The 23,834-nt window shown below is 42.5% G+C and overlaps 1 protein-coding gene across 2 annotated transcripts in view; it reads left to right on the top strand.

Annotated features, from left to right (window-relative positions):
- fryb (furry homolog b) overlaps positions 1–23,834 on the top strand; it is a 54,813-nt gene that overhangs the window by 22,067 nt on the left and 8,912 nt on the right. The window contains exons 13-57 of one of the 2 annotated variants that reach the window (XM_080040434.1): positions 98–206; positions 944–1,030; positions 1,957–2,128; positions 2,280–2,412; positions 3,002–3,109; positions 3,246–3,372; positions 3,509–3,622; positions 4,184–4,348; positions 4,898–4,984; positions 5,107–5,366; positions 5,854–6,043; positions 6,494–6,618; positions 7,412–7,469; positions 9,611–9,702; positions 9,881–10,053; positions 10,253–10,413; positions 10,521–10,631; positions 10,715–10,869; positions 11,037–11,136; positions 11,230–11,401; positions 11,944–12,212; positions 12,303–12,449; positions 12,572–12,740; positions 12,865–12,955; positions 13,179–13,252; positions 14,259–14,409; positions 15,452–15,555; positions 16,383–16,474; positions 16,563–16,656; positions 16,869–17,088; positions 17,422–17,573; positions 17,838–18,025; positions 18,467–18,561; positions 18,667–18,865; positions 18,967–19,188; positions 19,528–19,726; positions 19,845–19,942; positions 20,133–20,303; positions 20,575–20,715; positions 20,839–21,024; positions 21,521–21,685; positions 22,092–22,166; positions 22,363–22,533; positions 23,203–23,397; positions 23,521–23,661. In XM_080040434.1, coding sequence (XP_079896560.1) covers positions 98–206; positions 944–1,030; positions 1,957–2,128; positions 2,280–2,412; positions 3,002–3,109; positions 3,246–3,372; positions 3,509–3,622; positions 4,184–4,348; positions 4,898–4,984; positions 5,107–5,366; positions 5,854–6,043; positions 6,494–6,618; positions 7,412–7,469; positions 9,611–9,702; positions 9,881–10,053; positions 10,253–10,413; positions 10,521–10,631; positions 10,715–10,869; positions 11,037–11,136; positions 11,230–11,401; positions 11,944–12,212; positions 12,303–12,449; positions 12,572–12,740; positions 12,865–12,955; positions 13,179–13,252; positions 14,259–14,409; positions 15,452–15,555; positions 16,383–16,474; positions 16,563–16,656; positions 16,869–17,088; positions 17,422–17,573; positions 17,838–18,025; positions 18,467–18,561; positions 18,667–18,865; positions 18,967–19,188; positions 19,528–19,726; positions 19,845–19,942; positions 20,133–20,303; positions 20,575–20,715; positions 20,839–21,024; positions 21,521–21,685; positions 22,092–22,166; positions 22,363–22,533; positions 23,203–23,397; positions 23,521–23,661 — 6,508 coding nt within the window. The remainder of the gene's footprint in view (positions 1–97; positions 207–943; positions 1,031–1,956; positions 2,129–2,279; positions 2,413–3,001; positions 3,110–3,245; positions 3,373–3,508; positions 3,623–4,183; positions 4,349–4,897; positions 4,985–5,106; positions 5,367–5,853; positions 6,044–6,493; positions 6,619–7,411; positions 7,470–9,610; positions 9,703–9,880; positions 10,054–10,252; positions 10,414–10,520; positions 10,632–10,714; positions 10,870–11,036; positions 11,137–11,229; positions 11,402–11,943; positions 12,213–12,302; positions 12,450–12,571; positions 12,741–12,864; positions 12,956–13,178; positions 13,253–14,258; positions 14,410–15,451; positions 15,556–16,382; positions 16,475–16,562; positions 16,657–16,868; positions 17,089–17,421; positions 17,574–17,837; positions 18,026–18,466; positions 18,562–18,666; positions 18,866–18,966; positions 19,189–19,527; positions 19,727–19,844; positions 19,943–20,132; positions 20,304–20,574; positions 20,716–20,838; positions 21,025–21,520; positions 21,686–22,091; positions 22,167–22,362; positions 22,534–23,202; positions 23,398–23,520; positions 23,662–23,834) is intronic. The other variant, XM_080040435.1, reaches the window with a different exon arrangement.

Raw genomic sequence — 23,834 nt, forward strand, 5'->3', positions numbered from 1 at the left:
GTTATACTGAAGTAATGAACTTTTGTGTCAACTCTTTCTCCTTCCCCTCTTTTTGCCCCTGTCCCCTTTCTCTTGTCGCTCCTTCTCTCCATTCTAGTCGCCTGACGTCCATCACCTCCACTCTGTTCCCCAAAGGAAGTCGTAGCGTCGTGCCCAGAGACATGCCCCTCAATATCTTTGTCAAGATTATTCAGTTCATTGCACAGGTGGGAATGACACTTCTTTCAATGTTCAAACCCCGAATCAAGTCTAAGATGGTGAACGTTGATACTCTCCGCTTTAGGTCAGAGCACATGAGAAATGAAAGTAAAGGGGCACCCTTAGCTCAGTTGGTAGGGCGTCCCCCCCATGGGCCTCGGCCAGCAGCGGACCCGGGTTCGATTCCAGCCCGCGGTCGTTCTCTGCATGTCATTCCCCTCTCTGCCCCATTTCAACTCTGTCTCTACACTATCAATAAAGCATAAAAATGCCCAAAAAAAAGAAAGAAAATAAATTAAAGTAAGGTTTGTGCCCCAAGTTTAAGATGTTGGTTCAAATCTGAAATGCAAATCGGTACTTGACAGAGTTGCAGAAATTGGTCAGAAGCAAAAGAAAATATATTATTTGAGTTGATCTCATAATACACTAGGATTAGCATCAGATATTTCTTTGATTTCACAAAAATCCATTATCAAAATTGATTAACAGCTATATGAGAAGTTTAGGAAACTTACCTGAAAATTCTTTATCATATACTATGCACTTATTGCACCCTGAATGCTTCTGTCGTCATACATTCATTGTCTTGTTTTGTTTTTTCTTCCATTTCTTTATATAATCAGTTATGTAATACAAGTGTGCCATCTGTGCCCCGTCAGTGACATACACTCCATGTACTAGCTGCCACATCGCACCACATTAGCTCTGAAATCCTGTAACACTGGTGTGTTTGTCCTCTGTTCAGGAAAAACTGGATTTCGCCATGAAGGAGATCATATTTGACCTCTTGAGTGTCGGGAAGCCTGCCAAAGCCTTCAGTCTCAACCCAGAGGTAAAGAGAGCCCACACACACATTCAGTCTGTTGCACACATAGGCACAACAGACCAACAGTGTTTCCCCTTGGCAATTTTCCAAGGATGAGTATTCCACCTTTTTATTTTTAGTCTTCAATCGACAAAGTACGGGCTTTTGGAAATGAATGCACCACCTCAAGATTAAGGACCTTTACAGTTGGGGTAAAGAGATGTATTTTGGGTTGATCATTTGTTGCAATATGATCCCAGTTTTCTAGTCATGTCAGCAGAAACCAATTAAAACAACAGCAGTCTAAAAGCAGAACTTCAGTGATTGTACACGTTAAAGCCTGTTTACAGGTCTTGGGGAGTGTGACTGCATATTTTTGAAAAGTAGCATAAGGGGTATTGTGAGACTGTGTGAAATCTGATAAACTGCCTTGGGGTCATGTTATCTCATATCACTGAGTCAGCGTGGGTTGATGCTAGAGACTGCAAGTTTGAAAATGAATACACAATCTGTGGGTGTGGATTTCTCTGGCTTGCGCTGTGAGGCCACATTAGCCAATACAAGCATAATTACACACCTGAATCTCTGTCTTAACTTCAGGCTGTCACGTTGCATTTTGGGTTATGTAGGCAGCGCCACTTTTTTTTGGCAAGGATGCAGAATTCATTGAGTAAGAAAGACAACATCTCAGCTTCTGCTGTTTAAAAAAAAAAAAGAAAGGACTGTCCGACATTTTAATAGTTACTATTTTTGTTTTGTGTTATTCAGTAACATTTATTATTACAGTAACACATTAGGCCTAATCCGGCTTCTGAATTATGCTTGTCAAGGTGTAAACACTGCCTGGTGGTGATGTGGTGTGTTTACTCACATACTCTTACAAACTTGCCATCACTCTTGATTTAAGCTTAACAGTATAGTAATGATTCTGCCCTTTTATCTGTGTCCTATAGCGTATGAACATAGGTCTGCGGGCCTTCCTGGTGATAGCCGATGCACTGCAGCAGAAGGACGGAGAGCCGCCTATGCCCAACACAGGGGCCACTTTGCCCTCTGGAAACTCTCTCAAGAAGAAGAAAACCTATCTCAGCAAGACGCTTACCGAAGAGGAAGCCAAACTCATAGGTCTGTGTGTGTGTGTGTGTGTGTGTGTCTGTGTGTGTGTCTGTGTGTCTGTGTGTGTGTGTGTGTGTGTGTGTGTGTGTGTCTGTGTATGTTCTCAAGGCATTCAAGCTAGTGCAATCTTAATGTGTCTCCTTGTGTTTCTTCTCTACAGGCATGTCCTTGTACTACTCCCAGGTGCGGAAGACCCTGGACCACATCCTTAGACACCTGGACAAGGAGGTGGGTCGCTGTATGATGCTCACCAGCGTCCAGATGCTTAACAAAGAACCAGAAGACATGATCACGTATGTAACTACAAAATGCAGCAACTCTACTTTTATTCCATATAATTAATTAAAGACCCTATCTAAGAATGAAAAACATAGACAGATAAACATTACAAAGTAAAACACCAATACCCTTTAACACTCACTTAAAGGTGCTACGAGGAACTTTTTAAATATTTCTGAATCAGTCAAATTTTTTGTCTTATGATCATAAATTACATGTAACACGAGACCATCAATGCAAATAATTATATTTTTATTTAGTTTTTCTTATTGCCTTTGTCATGGGTACGCTCACCTAGGAACAACAACTGGCGTAGTAAAAACACTACCGCTTTTGTCCAAAGGGGGTGCAAGAATTTACACAAACTGAAAGTTCCTCGGAGCACCTTTAAATAAAACTTGTGTTGAAAATTGGGTTTTTTAGTGACATAGTTTTGTGTAGGCCTCAGAAATGATGATGATATACTGTATGACAAATATGTTATACACGTTCATAGTATACACCCCCAACCTTTTGTAAACATAAACATTCTGAGTAAGGAAATACCCAAATCCCTCAAGCATGTGTTTTAGCAGGGTTAACGTGTTCCTCCATCTTTGTTAGTGGTGAAAGGAAGCCTAAAATTGACCTGTTCAGGACGTGTGTGGCTGCCATTCCTCGTATCCTTCCTGATGCCATGTCCAAACCAGAGCTCATTGACCTGCTCTCACGGTGAGTTAGAGATAGGATGACTTAATGACATGTTTATTACGTGCAATTTAGATCAGTCAGTTTATTTGGGCTATTATCTTTTCAGCAAAATCTTGTTCATCCAACTGTGCTCATGTGTGGTTATCTCTCCCTTCAGACTCACGGTGCACATGGACGATGAGCTCCGTCTTATTTCCCAGAACTCCCTGCAGAGCCTGTTACTGGATTTCTCAGACTGGAGGGAAGACGTCCTGTTTGGTTACACACATTTCCTTTTGCGCGAGGTATAACTTAAGCTTGACGGAAACCTACAGCCACCTAAACTGTTAAAGATTATATCCTGCTTTTGCATTGGTTACACTTGGTTTACTGTGCTCATAATTAATTTTAAAATAATCGTCTTTCCCTAAATTATTTCAGGTCCAAGACACCCATCAGGGTCTGCAGGACGCATCGGTGAAGCTCCTCCTGCAGCTGCTCACACAGTGGAGGTTAGCTCTGCAGCTCCAGGGGAAGACGCGAGGGGGAGCTGAGGTTTGTACATGGTCCTAAGTTTACGTCTTAAAGCTATAGTGCGTAACTTCTGTTCACCCCCCCCCCCTCCCATGAGGAATTCTGAATAATTACAACAACACTGTAGGCGCATCTACATGAGGTAAGCCTTCGGTGATCGTGCATGGATTTTTACCTGCTGCTGTACGTCCAGGTTTTTTCTTAGCAGTAGAATCAACAACTGTAACATTTCTTGGGAGCTTCTTTTCTGAGCTTCTGCGCCAGTGTCAGGGGACAACACCAGTTTGTAAAGACAGATTTACTGAGTAATACCTGGAGAGTTTTGTGGAGCGGATAGGCTTAATCAACTGTGTCAACTTGTTTGGCGATGTCTTGAATGTTACCGTCATTCATTCATATGAAAAAGTTACGCACTATAGCTTTAATAAAATGACAGTGATGAGCTGCAATAGCGGTTGGGATGCTTGGAGTTTAACTTTGTCAATTTTACATCACGTCATGTGTCAAGAGCATTAACAACAGGTTTAATTACTGGTCAAAAAGCTAACCCTCCCCCCCTTTCTTTTTGTCTTCTCTCATCAGTCAAGCCCCAGACTGCCAGACCGGAGCCCTCATGGCTCGGTGCTCCATGCGGTGGAAGGCCTGGCTCTGCTGCTCCTCTGCTCGTGTCAGGTCAGCACTAGGAAGCTGGCGGTCGGTGTGCTGAGAGAAATCCGCTGTCTTTTCACGGCTCTGGGACACGCTGAGGTACAGTAGAGGAAAACTCACTTCTCCAAACAAACATGCACCTTTAATTTTATTATATTTTTATTTTTATTTGTACCCCATTAGTTATTGCTATAGTAAAAGCTATTCTTCCCAGGGTAAACACAAAAGATAACAACTATTCTTCCTGAGCTCCACACCAAATATAAAACAAGACAAGACAGTATATATTACATAAATACTTCCACGTTGTCAATAAAGAAACAAGTAGTAAGAGCTCTTTAGTTCAACTGTTACATTCACATTTCCTTCTTAACAAGCAATTAAGACAAGCGAACAATGGACACGTTGTACCAGTGTACTTTATTGTCCCTACTTAGGTAAACACCACAAAATCTATCATTGTATTTAAGTGAAATTACAGTCCAAGAGATAAACATTACCAACACGTATCAGGAAGCTGGTGGAAAGTTCCACTGAAAAAGGGCAACACCGTAGCTGCCATCAGATATTCAGCCCGTGAATTCTATCACATAGTATGACGATGTTATAAAAATAGCTTGGCGCTATAAATGTCTTCCGCCTTTTCAGGATGACGACAAACCCATGATAGAGATCATGGACCAACTGAGCCCAGCTGTAATGGACAGCTTTGTTCATGTGGCTCACTCTGACTCGGTGAGTGTATTTATGACAACAATACATCAACTCTATTATTTATATCACAATATTTCTAAGGTCTTAGCTTTGGTATCTTTGCATTCTTTTTTAAATTCCTTCCCTTCTTCCCCTCACCCTAGGCCACCTTGCCCCTCAGCCACCATGTTGACCTGCAGTGGCTGGTGGAGTGGTCTGCTCGACTGGTGAGCAGCTCCTATGACGTGAAGAGCCCCAGCCATGTGTGGATCTTTGCCCAGTGCATGAAGGACCCCTGGGTGCTCTGTCTGCACATCTTTCTGCGTCAGGAGCACCTGCCCAAACACTGCCCCATCGCCCTGGGATACGCCTGGCCATACGTTTTCACGCGGCTACAGCTGCTACTGCCACTCGTTGATCCAAAGTACGAAAGAAAAAAAACAAACATTCATTATATTGTACCTTTCAGGCCTTTTAAAGGTGTACTGTGCAGTTTTAGTGAAGGGGGATTTGTTTACATTTGCAGAGCTGCAGTCAGTTTAAAAAACTTACTGTCTCTATGTGTAATACTTAGTATTGAATAATTATATCATCATATATCAAAACTAAATTATTTTGAGGAACCTTGAACCAAACGTAAGGCTAGAACATGCTTGTAAATTAAACTGTGGGCACTGCTGCTGTAAACAACAACAGCGAAACATTAACTTTTCAGGAGGTTTTTAAACTTCAAACAGTGTTCTAGGGATCCAATTTTCCTGTGAGGAAAGTTTGTTTATTCAGTTATGAGAATATACCTTAGAAAATGTTCTTCTCTGACACACCCAAAGTTACATAGTGCACCTTTAACATTTATATGAAAGATACAAAAATATAGTACCTCCTGCCTATTTTCCCCTGTATTCCTGCAGTAGTCCAGTGAACGCTAAGAAGACCAGCATGGCAGGATCCAGTGACAGCTACATCTCACTGTGGCGAAACTACCTGATCCTGTGTCTGGGCGTGGCTAAGCCCAGCATCATGTCCCCCGGTCACTTAAGAGCCTCCACACCAGAGATCACTGCCACCACCCCCGACGGCAGCGTCACGTACGACAACAAGGTGCGTGAAGGGTACCAGCGTTCTAAAGTAATCTGGAAAGTCTACACAACTGTCAGGGATTATTTAATAGCCTGAATTGTCCTGAACACTTTAGGAAAAAGTAATTGATATGTATTTTTCCCTTAGGAAATAAACCTTATAGATTTTCAATTTCCAATTTTCCTTTTAACCAACTTATTTATTATTTGTTCAAGCTCTAAGAGGAAAATATTGAATGTAATGTAGCTCTTACCTGATGCATTAACTGTGAAGAATAATGTTCAGGTAAAGAGGCGTTCTTATAGTCATCATTAATCCTATTCAAGAAGTTAAGAGCATTTTTAAAATGGGAAATCCTGGAGTGTAAAAGTGAATTGTATATTGTAACCAGACTTTAGTCAATTTGAATCAGTTTTAGGTATTTTTTTCATGTTGCCTGAATGAGTATTTTGTTTTTACGTCTCATTTCAGGTCATAGGCACCCCCTCAGTAGCCTGGCTATTGAAACAGCTTGTCCCGCTGATGAGGGCTGAGAGTTTGGAGATCACTGAGTCTCTGGTGCTGGGGTTCGGATGCACAAACGCTCTTGTCTTCAGGTACTGGAACAATACACTCAGAGATAGCATCATACACAGCAGACTTGGGTCAAGTGTTAAATATTCTTTATCAACCATAGACGTCAAATATATTGTTTGTGACTTAGTAAATCATAAAACTGTAGCTATATGACCCAGGAGTTCTTGGGTGTTAGCTTTTTTTTTGTGCCGCTTTGGCAGAGAATAAACACTCAGAAAGGCTGGAATGGAGGGAATGACACCGGAGCACTTATGATTACAATAGAAAATGGATGATGTGCTAGATTTGGATCTTATCTCTTCCACGAGACAGATGTGATTCATCAGTCTCTTTACCCTCCCTTCTCTTCTGTTGGTTATTCCCACATGCCTTTACACACTTTGTGAGCCACATAACAACCTCTTTGACATTCAGTGAAGAATTTTAAATAAATAACTGCGTCACCCATGTAGAAGGGAATTCTTCCAGGGGACGGAGATGTATCAAAACATTTTTTCACAGAGCCTACATTGTGACTGTGAGGTATTTCATTATGTAGAGATAATTTATTTTTAAACCTGAAATGTTTTTCTATAAGGGCGCACATGTGTTATTAAAGAGATTAAGCTTTCCCTAGGACAAAACGTGTTTTTTTTAATGCTTTTTGAGGATTAGTGGTTTGAGAGCATGTGACATTTGATGGATACAAATAGATATCAGATCCAAACCAATTCTGTTTATTTTAATTATTCTGTGTTTACAAGGAAGGAAAATTTGGTCAGTCTAATTTAGCAACAAAGCAATCGATTGTTTTTTTCCCCTCTGTAATTATAGGGAGCTGGTTGAAGAGCTCCATCCACTGATGAAGGAAGCACTAGAACGAAGGCCTGAGGTAACAAGCACACATACACACACACACACACACACACACACACACACACACACACACACACACACACACACACACACACACACACACACACACACACACACAGAAACACACTAGATTAGATTAAATTCATTGATCCCAGACAGATCATTTTGAAAATATCCTCCTGATGAAGTAGAATGTTAATCCAGGGTAACACTAGACAGTCAATAAGAGGATAGTATATATTTCATGTTAAGTACAGTATCTCACAAAAGTGAGTACACCCCTAACATTTCTTCAAATATTTCATTATATCTTTCCATGCGACAACACTGAATAAATGACACTTTGATACAATGTCAAGTAGTCAGTGTACAGCTTGTATAACAGTGTAAATTTACTGTCCCCGCAAAATAACTCGACACACAGCCATTAATGTCTAAACTGCTGGCAACAAAAGTGAGTACACCCATAAGAAAAAATGTCCAAATTGGGCCCAAAGTGTCAATATTTTGTTTTACCATCATTATTTTCTAGCACTGCCTTAACCCTCTTGGGCATGTAGTTCACTAGAGCTTCACAGGTTGCAACTGGAACCCTCTTCTACCCATTCATGACGACATCAAGGAGCTGGTGGATATTAGAGTCCTTGCGCTCCTCCATCTCCCGTTTTAGGATGCCCCAAAGATGCTCAATAGGGTTTAAGACTGGAGACATGCTTGGCCAGTCCATAACCTTTACCCTCAGCTTCTTTAGCAAACCAGTGGTCGTTCGGAGGGGTGTTTGGGGTCGTTATCATGTTGCAGTACTGCCCTACGGCCCAGTTTATGAAGGGAGGGGATCATGCTCTGCTTCAGTATGTCACAGTACATGTTAGAATTCAATGAACTGTAGATCCCCAGTGCTGGCAGCACTCATGCAGCCCCAGACCATGACACTCCAACCACCATGCTTGACTCTAGGCAAGACACACTTGTCTTTGTACTCCTCACCTGGTTGCCGCTCCACACTCTTAACACCATCTGAACCAAATGAATGTATTTTGGTCTCATCAGACCACAGGACATGGTTGCAGTAATCCATATCCGTAGTCTGTTTGTCTTCAGCAAACTTTTTGTGGGGTTTCTTGTGCATCATCTTTAGAATAGGCTTCCTTCTGGGATGACAGCCATGCAGACCAGTATGATGCAGAGTGCGGCATATGGTCTGAGCACTGACAGGTTGACCCCCCACCCCTTCAAGCCCTTCAGCAATGCTGGCAGCACTCATACGTCTATTTTCCAAAGCCAACCTCTGTGTACGACGCTGACCATGTGCACTCAACCTTTGTAAACTGGGCCGCAGGGTGGTATTGCAACATGATAACGACCCCAAACACACCTCCAAGACGACCAGTGGCTTGCTAAAAAAGCTGAGGGTAAAGGTTATGGCCTGGCCAAGCATGTCTCCAGACCTAAACCCTATTGAGCATCTTTGGGGCATCCTCAAACGGAAGGTGGAGGAGCGCAAGGTCTTTAATATCCACCAGCTCTGTGATGCTGTCATAAATGGGTGGAAGAGGGTTCCAGTTGCAACCTGTGAAGCTCTAGTGAACTACATGCCCAAGAGGGTTAAGGCAGTGCTGGAAAATAATGGTGGCCACACAAAATATTTACACTTTGGGCCCAATTTGTAAATTCTTTCCAAGGGGTGTACTCACTTTTGTTGGCAGCAGTTTAGACATTAATGGCTGTGTGTCGAGTTATTTTGATGGGACAGTAAATTTACACTGTTATACAAGCTGTACACTGACTACTTTACATTGTACCAAAGTGTCATTTATTCAGTGTTGTCCCATGGAAAGATATAAAGAAAAATGTGAAGAAATGTGAGGGGTGTACTCACTTTTGTGAGATACTGTATATTTAATGTACTATATGCTAATGGATATTACAGATGTTTTACATAAATCAATAATTTACTTTTCATGAAAATGGAGTGAGGGAGTATTTTTGCCTTTAAAAAAAAACAATGATCCCAATATAAACAAGAGAACATACATGTATTCATATTTTTTTTATTTCAACAGTATTTATATCATTGTTATTCTGGACACTTGAAGATGTGGTGTGCTTAGAGTGTTGATCATACAGTAAACTAAAATAACCTGTCTTTGCTTTCAGAACAAGAAGCGCAGAGAGAGGAGGGATCTTCTCAGGCTCCAGCTGCTGAGGATCTTTGAGCTGCTGGCTAATGCCGGAGTTATCAGTGACAGGTAGGCGCACACATTGAAATATACATTGTATTATTATTATTATTTCAAATAATACACATTTATGTTTCAGTCCTACCTTTCCCCTGTCGTCATACAACATGTGTAACGTTAACCCCGTCTAACACCAGAAAGGATCTCTATGGTTACCGAGGTTAAATGTCCTTGTCCTCCTCTGCAGCACCAATGGGGCCCTGGAGCGTGATTCCCTGGCACTCGGCGCCTTGTTCCTAGAGTATGTGGATCTAACACGGATGCTTCTGGAGGCTGAGAATGAGAAGGAGCTGGACGTGCTTAAAGACATCAGAGCCCATTTTAGTGGGATGGTAGCTAATCTCATCCAGTGTGTTCCTGGTTAGTCATGTTATTTCTATTTTTTTTATGTGTACTATTTGTTATAACAATTAGGTCTTCTGGTGGTAGAAGAGGCTTTATATGTTAAACAAATGTTCTTTCCAGTGAAAGATGCTCATAAATGACAAATGTGAATTTGACTTTGCCTCCTATTTTGACCCTCCATGTATCTCTTTCTCTCACTGTCACACTGGTGCAGTCCACCACAGGCGCTTCCTCTTCCCTCAGCAGTCTCTGAGACACCATCTCTTCATCCTCTTCAGCCAATGGGCGGGCCCCTTCAGTGTCATGTTCACTCCCCTCGATCGTTACAGCGACCGCAACCACCAGATCACGCGTTACCAGTACTGTGCACTCAAGGTAAGCACTACAACTATTCCCAAACCCAACTACATCATTATTATTTTTCTCCTTTAATTGTATTTTTACAGACGCCTTTATCAATAACTCAACTTTTTTTCACCCAGGCCATGTCAGCGGTTCTGTGTTGCGGTCCAGTCTTTGACAATGTGGGTCTCTCTACTGACGGCTATCTCTACAAATGGCTTGACAACATCTTGGCCTGCCAAGACCTACGGGTAGGTCAACTTTGAGAAAATCTAACATGAATATTCATTTTTAGAAGTTTCAGCCCCTACATAATATAATTTGTTTTCGATAGGTGCACCGTCTGGGGTGTGAGGTGGTCATCCTGCTCTTAGAACTGAACCCAGACCAAATCAATCTGTTCAACTGGGCCGTGGACCGCTGCTTCACTGGATCCTACCAGCTGGCGTCCGGCTGCTTCAAGGCCATCGCCACTGTCTGCGGTAACAGGTAATAGATCATGCATTCATGCACAGTATTAGAAAACATTAACTTTTGTCGAAAAAAATTAATTTGTAAAAGTGTATTTCCTCAAACTGGTTGTCTTGTCAACAATAATTGAGTTAGCTTTCATTGTAATCATCAACTCATCCGTCCATCTCTCTTCGCATTGCCAGGAATTACCCATGTGACCTCGTGACCTTGCTCAACCTGGTGTTGTTCAAGGCCTCAGACACCAGCAGGGAAATATACGAGATCTCAATGCAGCTCATGCAGGTACATTCACTAGTACAGCACACAAGACATTTTTAACACAAAGAGGTGGAAATACATATTTGAGTGTAAAAAAAATCAACAATATGTCTGCAGGTGTTGGAGTCTAAGCTGTGTGCCTACTCTAAGCGGATGGTGGACCAGAAGCCTGGTAACATTTTGTATGGAACACACGGCCCCCTGCCTCCACTGTACAGCGTCAACCTGTCCCAGCTCTCCATCCAGCTGGCCAGCATGTTCCCTGAGCTCACTCTGCCTCTTTTCTCAGGTACCTTTCACATGTGCACACAGATTATACGCTGACAGATCAAATAATTTCTTCTAAAAGTACAAGAAACTGGAGTACTCAATTATAAAGTCCAGGAAATCCAAGGCTAGATTAGAATCCTTTTATCTTTAGTCTTTGGAGAAAACATGCTGTGGTAGGATGGGGTGTTAGGATGCCCAAGCCCTAGAGGAAGAGGGGGCCTAGTAGTAACCATGAAGTCGCTGGTCCGATCAACGAAAGGAGGGTGTTATTTGTCAAAAACTAGTGGTGGCTGGTATTACATGTACGGTGCCCACCATCTCTACCATTGTGTCCTCGAGCAAGGCACTTAACCCCAAGCTGCTCAAGGGGCGCTGTACTATGGCTGACCCTGCGCTCTGACCCTCTTCGAAGTGTAGTAACTTTAGAGGGGATATGCGAAAAAAGACGAATTTCAGATGTGCCTTGTGTAAATTGACTAATAAAGATAACTTAACCTAACTTACCTTGAAGTACATACTCTACTTCCTCACACACTTCTAACATTGTTGTTTCTTGTGCAGAGGTGAGCCAGCGTTTCTCAACGACCCACCCCAACGGCAGACAGATCATGCTGTCCTACCTGCTGCCCTGGCTCTGTAACATTGAGCTGGTGGACACGGGGCTCCTCCCCCCTGCCTCCAGCCCCTGCACACCAGAGGAAGAGCCTCTGGGCCAGGGCCAGGGCATCGGTCTGTGCCCCAGTCTGAGAGGGAACGGCTGGGGCTCTCTGCAGGCCACGTCGCTGGTGCTCAACAACCTCATGTTCATGACCGCTAAGGTAGGAAACCTTGTATGTAAAATAACTTCCTCTTTTTCTTTCAAAATAAAATCTCCTGCCTTTTCAAATTAATGAATAATTATTTTCTCTCCACATTATCAGTATGGAGACGAGGTCCCTGGCCAAGAGATTGAGAATGCCTGGAACACCCTGGTGTCCAACGAGAGGTGGGGCAACAACCTGCGGATCACCCTGCAGTTCCTTATCAGCCTGTGTGGAGTCAGCAGTGACACCACGCTATTACCTTACGTAAGTTTAAGTCTGTCTGATACTGGGTGAAGTATTATATAAATATGATGATTAAATATGTATGTGTGTATATATATATATATATATATATATATATATATATATATTTGTGCCTGCTTTAGATCAAGAAGGTTGTGATCTACCTGTGTCGCAACAACACCATTCAGACCATGGAAGAACTCCTGTTTGAGCTGCAGCAGACGGACCCAGTCAACCCTGTGGTCTTGCACTGCGACAACCCTCCCTTCTATCGCTTCGCTGCCAGCAACAAAGCCTCCACCTCACAGACAGGTGAGAGGAGAAGTTGTCAACTGAGATATCAGGCGCTTGACGTTGACTTTTTAACATGATGTGGTAGATGGTTCACTGTACTGTTTTGCTGAAGATTTTTCTTCTGAAATGTCTTTTTGCGCAGGCACCACCTCCAGCAGTAACACTGTGGTGGCTGGTCAGGAGAACCTGACAGACACAGATGAGATCAAGCTAGTGCGAGAGAGTGAAGAGCGGTCAGTATTAATACAATCTTTTATTTTCTTGTATCGAATCGAATCGAATCGTATCTTTGGCAGAAAAACAAGACTAAATATGCTGCCACATTGAGATATTGTTTCATTCAAAGGTCAACAGTCTCTTGAGGGTCTTGTGCGGGTTAATTAAATGTGTCAAACAAGAATTTAAAGACTGCACATAAACCCTAAATTTTTCTCTGAATGTCATGTATTTTCTCAGAAGGGCCAGGGCACACAACAGACTGGAGTCTCGCTACAGCAACAGCTCCGGAGGCTCCTACGAGGATGAAAAGAGTAAGTTCCTTTGGTTCTCACGTCATTGAAAGTTCAAACTTACTGTACATGTACGAGGTGTACTCACCCTACACACAGGCCAAAGGGAATCGCAGGTGTCTGTTAGGAGAGAACTACAGGGCATGAATTCTTCCTGTCAGTCAAAAACGTTCAGCACTTAAAACAAATACCTTCATTTTAATTGTCAGTGTCACTAGTCCCCAACATACCGAACAAACAACAGATTGACATTTGATTGTTTTAAGAAACCTGTGTCTTATATAGCGCAAGTTAATTTTATCACAGTTTTATATTGTAGTTGTATAATAAGCATGTCATTGCTTTTGAACACAAGCCAAGGCCCACAACTGTGACACATGACACAGGCTATCTTTAGCTGGCGTCTGTCCTGGGAGGCTTAGAGCCGTGAGTCTGCTGCTGTAGTCCTCATGTGACTAAGCAGAGCTGAACTCAGACAGTGATTTGTGTAAGGTTAGCTTAATAAGCCGGCTGCTCTTTCATTTTTATCATACAGATATGAGAATATTATCATTCTTATTTCTTAAACATGGAGTCAGTGATTCTTGAAAAGGCTTGTTGTCAAAATCACTTTTTTCTCAAAATCAGTGGATATCTCCTCACAATCTGCTACCTGTATGTAGTGTGTGCGCAGAAGAAAAAAACATGTTAGTCCAGAGCCTAGGCTCTGTAAACGGGCATGTCGCTAGCTACGCTGGGCCCCTTTGTTTACATACCCTTTGATAACATTCCAGTTTACAGAGCCTAATTTGTGTACTAAAACCAGATTTTTTTTTAGCGCACACTGTAGGTGATTTTAGCAACAAACATTCTCCAAAATCGCTGACTCCACCTTTAACTTTTGACAAAAAAAACACCAGTCTGGTCATTTGAATAGATTTAATTTCAACTCAGGTAGAAGAGGCATGCACTCTGTGTGTATGAGATATATGTATATTTCATGTGTATTTTTATTAAACAAATATTGGCATTGGTCTATTTTTTTCAGCTGACCCACTCCCGCCGTATGCTGGTTGGCTGCTGAACGTCCTAGAGACCAACCATCCCCAGCCGTTACCCATGCCTGTAAACGGAGGCTGCTGGGCTCCTCTGGTTGACTACCTCCCAGAAACCATCACACCCAGAGGACCACTGCACAGGTATGCACAGGCACACATGGACTAATCTCGCACTGTGCAGAGAATCTAGAAGGGAAATCTAGGAAAATAGACTCTGAGGTTGGAACAGTGACGTTTTTGTCAGTCACTCAGCAAAGCAAGGAATTTTTCTCACCCTATCAAGAGTTACTCACAGATGGTCTAATACATTCCAGCGCAATATGGAACTGTGCCAGCTTGCTCTGTCTCTGGCTGTGTAGAAAATGAACATAGGAAAAGGTTGACTGATTGCTTAAGATAGGATGAAAAGGAGGATAGATTTGTTATGCATGGTTTCACAAAATTTAACAGGAGTGCAAATGTTCGGGCACATTTAGTTTCAGTATCTGAAGTTCGTAATGTTAATTGCCATTCCCACAACTCCCTGGACATCGTTTTATACACAACCTGTGTCTCAAGCACATTCCTTAACTGTTTGATACAAATCCTCTGTATGACTGAAATAAGAGATAAGCCCAAATAAGAATACATGTACTTGTCTTGACCTTTTTTTCATGTAATGAAATAATATAGAGCTTACTAGTTGATGGACAGAAAATGAATCAGCTACTACTTTGGTTGAGGTCGTATTTTAAGAAACAGTGCCTAACAAAATAACTGGTTCAGACTGCTGTGAATGTGATTCAAATAAGATAAATGTAAGTCCTTTTTGATAGTAAATGTATTATCTTTGGTTTTAAACAAGGGACCTAAAGAGGCTACCTTATATTGTTAAAACATTTGATTTCCCCCTATTATAAGAACATATTATATACTAAAACTATTCCCAAGAGATAACCTGCAAATAAATCGATTTTGAAATCCTAATTGAATTACTTCTCTTATAATAACAGAACAGAAGTGTTTTTAGAGCTGAATTTATGGCGGGCTAATTGATGTCAGATGTGCTTGAACGCCAAGCCTTGGAGGATGGTCACACTACTCAGCCCATTGAGTAAAGTTGTTGATATTCTGTGCACTCACTGGTTTTGTATGTGTGTGTGTGTGTGTGTGTGTGTGTGTGTGTGTGTGTGTTGCTTTTCAGGTGTAACATTGCAGTGATCTTCATGACTGAAATGGTGGTGGACCACAGCGTGAGAGAAGACTGGGCTTTGCACCTGCCCCTGTTACTGCATGCCCTCTTCTTGGGTAGGCATACACAACACACACAATACATATAACTCAACATTGATGCACCATAGCTGATTCATCTTGGAAACATAAAGAAGAAAGAAGAGTGTAGGTAAAAAGAAAACACAGCCAAAATGCTGGGCCTAAATTATTCCGCTATTATTTAAGTATTTTGGAGAGTGTATTACTATGTGAAAAACCGGATTAGCGGCCTAGACAAGAGAAATACCCCAACCTGTCTCACTTTTTGCTCCCAATGAGGGTGAACCACGTGTGGAACTTAAGGAACTTATCTTAAAAAGATGACAGCTGTCAAATAGGGTGTTCAAACATCGACAGATACACACACTTGAGATGTGCAGGTGCTTTCTGTGACGCCCAATAAACCGCTTGCGTGATGGTATGAGATTTTATCTCCATCCTTACATAGACATGCATTCTAGGACAGCGCGTTCTCTTATGTCACTGCAGACTCTCAAACATTCCCCATGGCTTGCTTTTCTCACCCAGACTGAATTATCTTGACACATGGACACATACCTGCTCTTTCATCTGTGCAGAGATGTATTATTAAGTACCCTGCATATTCAGCATACTAACCCCTCTAGTTCAGGCTGTCCATACATCATCATCAGCAGCATTCAGTCTGCGTCACTGTGTGCATGAAGTTGACAAAGAATCCGTGTTATGTTGTTTTATGACTGGCGGTGTTTGGGAGAAATGTCGTGACGTGAGCATGTCTGGGAGTTGTTAGAGCAATCAATAAAGCACAACAAACCCTTGTGTGTGTAATCCTTATCCTGATCTATTTGTTGTCTGACTGCATGTGTATTTTAATTGGCTAGGTCTGGATCACTACAGACCAGAGGTCTATGAACACAGCAAACGTCTTCTTCTTCACCTCCTCATTGCCCTCTCCTGCAACAACAACTTCCAGGTAAAAGTGGGATCCTAAGACTTGTGGTCATTTGAATGACCGTTTGTATATAGTGCAAAGTTAATTAAATTAACAAATTCATCACCAGGTAATAGCCTCAGTTCTCATGCTGACGCGAGAAATCAGTGACAACAAGACCCTCACTATAAAGTCCAGCTACCATACAGAGTACCAGCAGTCACGTAAGTAGAAAATACTCAGCAAGCATTTTACACATGAATTAATCCTATGACATCTGCTGGTGAAACTGTAATAAATTGTGTAATAAAGATCAGTTTCCGCATGGGACGACCAATTAACACAGCACAGCACATAACAACATGGCTAATCTGCAGGGCAATATAATAATAGTAAATATATCTGTGTATATTCATGTCATCTTGTTCCCCTAAAGATGCACCTGACTTCTTGCGAGAGTGGCAGACGTCTCCAGTGGTGGACTCCGGCCTCAGCTCCACCTCCAACTCGTCCTCTGCCAGTCTGGGTGGCGGCAGCACTGCGGGCAGTGTGGGACATCTGCCCCTAGTGACACCAGATGACCTGGAAGACTTGGAGGACATGCCCAACGAAACCGACGAAAAAACAAACAAACTCATTGAGTTCCTCTCCACCAGGTACAGTTTAGTTAAGCTTTGTCCTCCTGTGATGCAATTCTACTAGCACCACTGCTTCATTTTGGGTGTATATAAGAGGATATCAGGATTTACTCCAGTCCACTGTGTGCTAAGAGGCGTTGTGGCAAATTATGGCATGATTGCAAATTAAAGTGTTCGCAGTTCGCGGGTGAGAAGAATGGCACTTTTCACATGAATCGATTTTTTTCACCACCTGTAATTTCGATCAAGCACAGGCGGATGCATTTATAGAGTGTGTGCAAATGGCACTGCACATAATGTAGGTGCTTGTGTAACCTGTATGTGGTGCTACTTGGTGGTGGGTATATACAGTGCCTGGAGTACTGTGTTGTTGTTGCTCAGATCGTTCGGACCGCTGTGGCTGCATGAGGACATCACACCGAAGAACCCCAACTCCAAGAGCTCCGAGCAGCTTTCAAACTTCCTACGCCACGTCGTCTCTGTCTTTAAGGAGTCCAAGACAGGTAACAAAAAACACACTAATGTTGATATCGGATGCTTTTCACTGTAAACCAGAAATATCAGGGCTTAATTACAACCTCATGATTCATGTGTAGCATCATTTATTTGTAAAAAGCTCTCTTCTGAGTTGTTACATGAGGCAATCCATAATACTCCCAAATCCAACACATTGTAGTAACAATTTGGCAAAACCTGATTGATGACAAACCTGCATGTGTGTTTGTATGTATATTTCTAAGTGTCTTTTTGCCCATGCGTTAATACAGACTTCCATCTGGAGCAGCAGCTGAGTGACGTGGCTTTACAGACGGCTCTGTGCAGCTCCTCACGGCACTACGCCGGCCGTTCTTTCCAGATGTTCAGAGCGCTCAAACAGCCAATCAACAACCACGCCGTCTCCGACCTGGTCTCACGCCTCGTCGAGGTGGTGGGAGAACACGGAGACGAGGTGCAGGTGAGTGAGACAGCACTTAAAGGAGTAGTCAATGATTCTGGAGAAGGCTTGTTGTCTAAATAACACTTTGTCAAAATCAGTGAATGTTTCCTCACAATCCGCTATCTGTCCATACTGTGTAGGCATTGGAAAAATAATCTAGTGTTTATACACAGCCTAGGCTCTGTAAAGGGGCATGTTGCTAGCTATGGTGAGACCCCTTTGTTTACATTACAGTGCCTAGGCTATGTAATAACCCCAGATATTGTTTAGCTCACACACAGTACGTACATGTAGTGGATAATGAGGAGATATTTTCTGATTTTGACAAAAAAGCGATTTGACAACAAGCGTTGTCCAGATTCGTTGACTCCACCTTCTAACACCCTCTATACTCTGCAGCTGAGAAGGCGTGTTGGTGTGCTTTTTTTAATTGAACAACAACGTGTGTGTGTGTTTAAGGGCTATGTGATGGAGGTGCTGTTGACGTTGGAGTCGGTGGTGGTGAATCTTGCAGAATGTCTGAAAAACAGCGACCTCATGGCAGCTCTTACCAGGTACTCAACCCTCTTCCCCTTGATGTTGCTACAACTTAAGGACACCATGTAAAACATATGTAACCATGTTCAAGTTTATACAATCGTACTGAATTTGATTTACAGGACGTCCTCGCCAGACTTTGTGACTAGTGACAAACTGATGAACAGAAAGAGCACGGGACAGTTGAACTTCCCCGGCCCCGGATTTGTGGGTCTGTCGTCACAACGCCACCAGCGCTCCTACTCAGTCCCCAAGAAGTTTGGGGAGTGTGCCCACCAGCCTAATGATCCCCCTCGCAGCGCAACTCTGGATCGCATACAGGTGACACAAGGAAGATTGCTGTTCAGTGTGATGACAACTTGTTGAAACCAGTGCATCTTATTAATCCAGCGTTTTATTTCATTTTTGTTCAATCTTAACAGGCCTGCAACAGCCACGGCCTCTCCCGGACAGGAAGATTACCAGGGTCCTGCACATCATCGACCAATCGCATCGATCCTAGTGTTTTATCAGACCCCGCCCATGTGTCCCACCCTTCATCCATACTGGCCACAGTCTTCTGGGTGGCCGTGGCTCTCATGGAGTCAGACTTTGAGTTTGAATATCAGATGTCACTTCGACTCGTTCACAAGCTGCTTTCAAAGGTGAATAGGATTAAACTTAAAGGAAAAAAGTTATTTTGTAAATTGTAGAAACCAAGGTTAAGGTGGAGAACTAGTGGCAGAAAAGTATAAGCTATTTTCTGATTGCCTTGTTGCTCCTCATTACCAAGTCATTTTAAGAGAGGTACAAACTGAACAATTGTAAGAGCCTTCATTCTTACTAAAAGGCCTAAAACTGTTTATTATATTTTCAAATTAAATACAAGGGGATGTTCAGCTATCAACACTTCACAAAAATACGAGCTATTTGCTATTTAAATAAAATAAATAATAATACATCCAATTATTAAAGAAGAAAAAAACTATTTTGCTCCCCTCCAGGTGCCCTTAGACAGAGCAGAGAACCGCGAACGCCTAGAGAAGCTGCAGGCTCAGCTGAGGTGGAGCGGGTTCTCTGGGATACAGCAGCTTTTGTTGAAGGGTTTTACCTCCCAGGCCACTTCTGACCTCACCTTACAGCTCTTCTGCCAACTCACACCAGTCTCCCGCGTGCCTGTTGTTGACAGCTCACAGTCTATAGGTAGGTGCTGGGGAATCACGGCCATCTTCATCGCTTATTATTTGATGATCTTTGCCCTGACAAAGTCTCTAGTTTTCATTTGTACTGGGCCACGTTTCAACCTCTTGTTTCTCTGCAGGTTTCCCTCTGAACGTGTTGTGTCTGCTGCCTCACCTGGTGCAGCACTTTGGCCACCCTAATCAGTTCTGTAAAGAGAGTGCTGAGAGGATCGCACAGGTACTTATTAGTAATTCTTCACTTCAGCCTAGTTTACTTCATTTAGGTTTATTTTACTTCAGTTTCCTTTTTTGCCAGGCTTTAAAGGAAGGCATGACACAAATATACACTGAGAAGTTAAGTAGTATGCATGCAGGAGTACAGGTTAAAAATGTTTCTCCCTCTCACTCACTCCATTTCCCTCTCGCAGGTGTGTTTGATGGAGAAGCACACCAAGCTGTCCCATTTGGCCCATGTGATGACCCTCTATAAGACGCGCTCCTACACACGGGACCCTTTCTCCTGGGTTAGCGTGGTTTGCCGTTACCTCCACGAGGCTTTCTCCGACATCACCCTAAACATGGTCACCTATATGGCTGAGGTAAGTGCTGATGATTACGTATTATAATCATATTTTTGTTTATTATTTGTCTTATTTGCGTTTGACATAATGTCAAACACGTGATTGTCTGTTGTTTATATTATATGTTTCAGAACCCATTAAGACTGGCTCTCACTCTGGTGTTTTGCTAATGGGATCCTAATAAATCAAAATCAAAATACACCCATATTACATACTGTACCTTTAAGCAAAATGCCTTTTGTGGTTGCATGCTTTTGTCCCTTACTGAATGTCGGTCTCCATCTGTCAGCTGCTGGATAAGGGCCTTCCCAGCATGCAACAGTCTCTGCTCCAGATCATCTACTGTCTACTCAGCCACATGGACCTGACCGCTGTGCAAGTCAAAATGTTCAACGCTGACGTCACAAAAACCATTGAGAAGTTTGTGCAGGTAACCCTCCTCCTACATTACTATATATTAGCTGCTGCGTCTTCCTTTTCTACTCTTTGTGTTATTGTGTAACATTAAGTAACTACTCTCTGTTATAATGTATAATGTGTTTGTGATCAATAGACAGTACACTGGAAGGATGCCTTGAACATCTTGAAACTGGTGGTGTCGCGCTCTGCCAGCCTAGTTCACCCGGTGTACGGCCACACGCCGGGTGACCTATCCAACCTGGAGGTCAGCAGGGTGTGGGACGGTTCGGCCAAGGCTCTGCCTGGAAAAACACTGGACTTCACCTTTGACATCTCTGAGGTGAGGAAGCAACTAAATGAGACGGTCTCTTACCATGACAGTATGCAGCATTTTTTAAGAAAAATAAAATAAAATAAAATAAATTACATGCAATAAATGTGTGTGATGTTCAAACCACTCAAACATTTTCTCAAAAAGTGAAGTGTGCTATAAGAGGTTTGGCCGTTGATTTTCATAGGAGATGGGACTCTGTGCTTGCCAATATCTCGCTACCATCGACTTTATTTGATTAATACTTGATAAATATGTTTGTAATGTGTCATAATATTGATATCGTGTGATAGGCATCAATATATTGTCTGTGTTACCTGATTTTATTTAAGTTGTTGTCACCTTTTATTTATTCTGTCAGTTAATGGGAGGGCTTTTATTTGTCTGTTTTTGTTGGCAATTGTGGTATTGTTTGATGTTGTTGTTGATGTTTTCCAATAAAAATACGTACGAACAAAAAAAAAACATTTTCATGGGGGCCTGCATCCCTGTTTTTTCTGTACAGACTCCAGTGATCGGGCGTCGCTTTGACGAGCTGCAGGGTTCAGGGGGGAGAGAAGGAAAGGCCAGAGCCATGGCTGTAACCCGAAGTACTTCCTCCACCTCCTCTGGATCCAACTCCAACACCATCCTGGTGCCAGTCAGCTGGAGGCGACCACAGTCCTCTCAGGTAAAGCTAGACTCTGACGTTAAGTTATCAGGTTATAACAGAATGTATTATGTAGGCATACTTACAGGGCTTATTATTATAATTCTAGTAACTTGCCAATTCTAATTTTATGACAACTGCACCTATCAGAACTGCCACTACTTCATACTGTATATACAATAACATACTGGCTTACATCCACCTTTCTTTGTTTTGACATCATGGCTAATTTGAATAGCACAAGAAAAATATCCTAGACTATGTATGTATGTAAATGCTAAATTAATGGAAGTTTATTGGTTAAACATCTGAATCAAAAGTGAAAAAGCTATTGAAGTGGAAAGGGAAAATCTCAAATATGATTTAAGTTTACGTCCACTTTGATTGAGGCTCTTTTGCTGTCTTTCCGTCTTTCTCATCCATCCAGAAAAGGACCAGAGAGAAGCTGGTGAACGTTTTGTCTCTTTGTGGACAAGAAGTTGGACTCACCAAGAACCCATCTGTGAGCTACCTCACATCTCATTCACAATGCATGTGTTTACAGTCAACTAAGATCTGCTAGCAAGCTGTGTTCACTGTCTTCTTAAAGTCTAGCCTTTGTAAATGATAAACCTGGGCAAGGTCCTCAAATCTTTCCCTGATATTTATGGAGAATAAATCCTCTATCGTTCCATTTTATTTTATTTCTGGCTCCTCAGGTGATCTTCTCATCCTGTGGTGACTTGGACATGATGGAGGTGCGGGAGAGTGGCGTGTCATCAGAGGAGGGCGGGACCAGAGAGGACACGTTGGATGACACGGCCAGTGAGCAGCAGTTCAGGGTTTTCAGAGACTTTGACTTCCTGGATGTGGAGCTGGAAGACGGAGAGGTGAGAATAAGATGAAAAAACTCATTATCAGTTTGAGTAAAAAATAAATAAACATACATCGCTGTAAAGTTATAGTAAAGCATCTGTCTCTTTCCTTCCCTTTTACCTGTTGAACTGTGTGTTTCATTTTATCCTCCTGTCTTTCCTTGACGTCCATATATTTGAATTGTATTTTCTCTGTCCCTCCTCGTTGTCTCTCTCTCTGTCTAACTCTGTGTCTCTCTCTCTTCCCCTCGCTGCCTAGGAGCTCCAGGTAAGGTCTCTCAAACTAAGCACTTGCATTAGCTTTTTTTCTCAGCGCTGTGGTGTTGCTGGCTCCTTTTGTCTCCCTCCGAAAAAAAACAAAACAACAACAAAAAATAAATGATGACTGTGCTTCATTGTTGCTCTCACAACTTGGTTGACAAAATTGCTTTTTGTCATAATGGAGATGGGTGATAGTGGTAAAGTCTTGATGGGACTGAGATTACCATATTGAATGCAGAACAATCCTTTTCCCCGCATATTTCCATGCCATGAATAACAGTCCATTTTGCATCTTGTGCTTGTCGTCAGACGCTCTTAGACAGCAACTATTAATTATTGTGAACGCAAACGCAGCAGTGAAATTCACAGCTACCGTCTCTCTGCCCTTGTCTTCCAATGTGTGTGTGTGTGTGTTCTATCTAGGGTGAGACTGTGGATAACTTTAATTGGGGCGTGCGTAGACGATCTCTGGACAGCACAGAGCTGGGAGACATGTTGGAGGAGAGCCAGCACTCTGGCAGCACCCCCAGTCTGGGTCACGAGGACCCCCACGATTCAGACGAGTCCTCGGAGGAAGAGGAGTCCTCCACTAGCCAGAGCCTGTCTCACTCTCAGCTCGTACGTAGCCTTAACTGTTCATGAATCAAAACCACATTCACATTGTAATGACCCCACTTTGATAGTGAAAAAAAGCCAAATGAACATTATATAGACATTCCTGGTTTGCCTTCCCCTTTCCAGACAAACCCTTCTCCATCCGATGAGACCAATCACACTGATTCTCTATCCACCTCTTACGACACGTCCGCCGACCCCCTGTCCTTCAACGCCATAACACCGGGCCAGGGCGCGCTCCTTGATCTACACAGTGCTCTACTACATGTGAGGAATTATGCAAAACAAGCATAAACACACACACACACACACACACACACACACACACACACACACACACACACACACACACACACACACACACACACACACACACACGTTGCATAGGTTATTGTACATATTTTATTTTATTTTTAGATTTCTTTTTTATAAAAGGGACA

Source organism: Ammodytes marinus (genome assembly GCF_949987685.1).
Source record: "Ammodytes marinus genome assembly, chromosome: 14".
Taxonomy (NCBI): domain Eukaryota; kingdom Metazoa; phylum Chordata; class Actinopteri; order Uranoscopiformes; family Ammodytidae; genus Ammodytes; species Ammodytes marinus.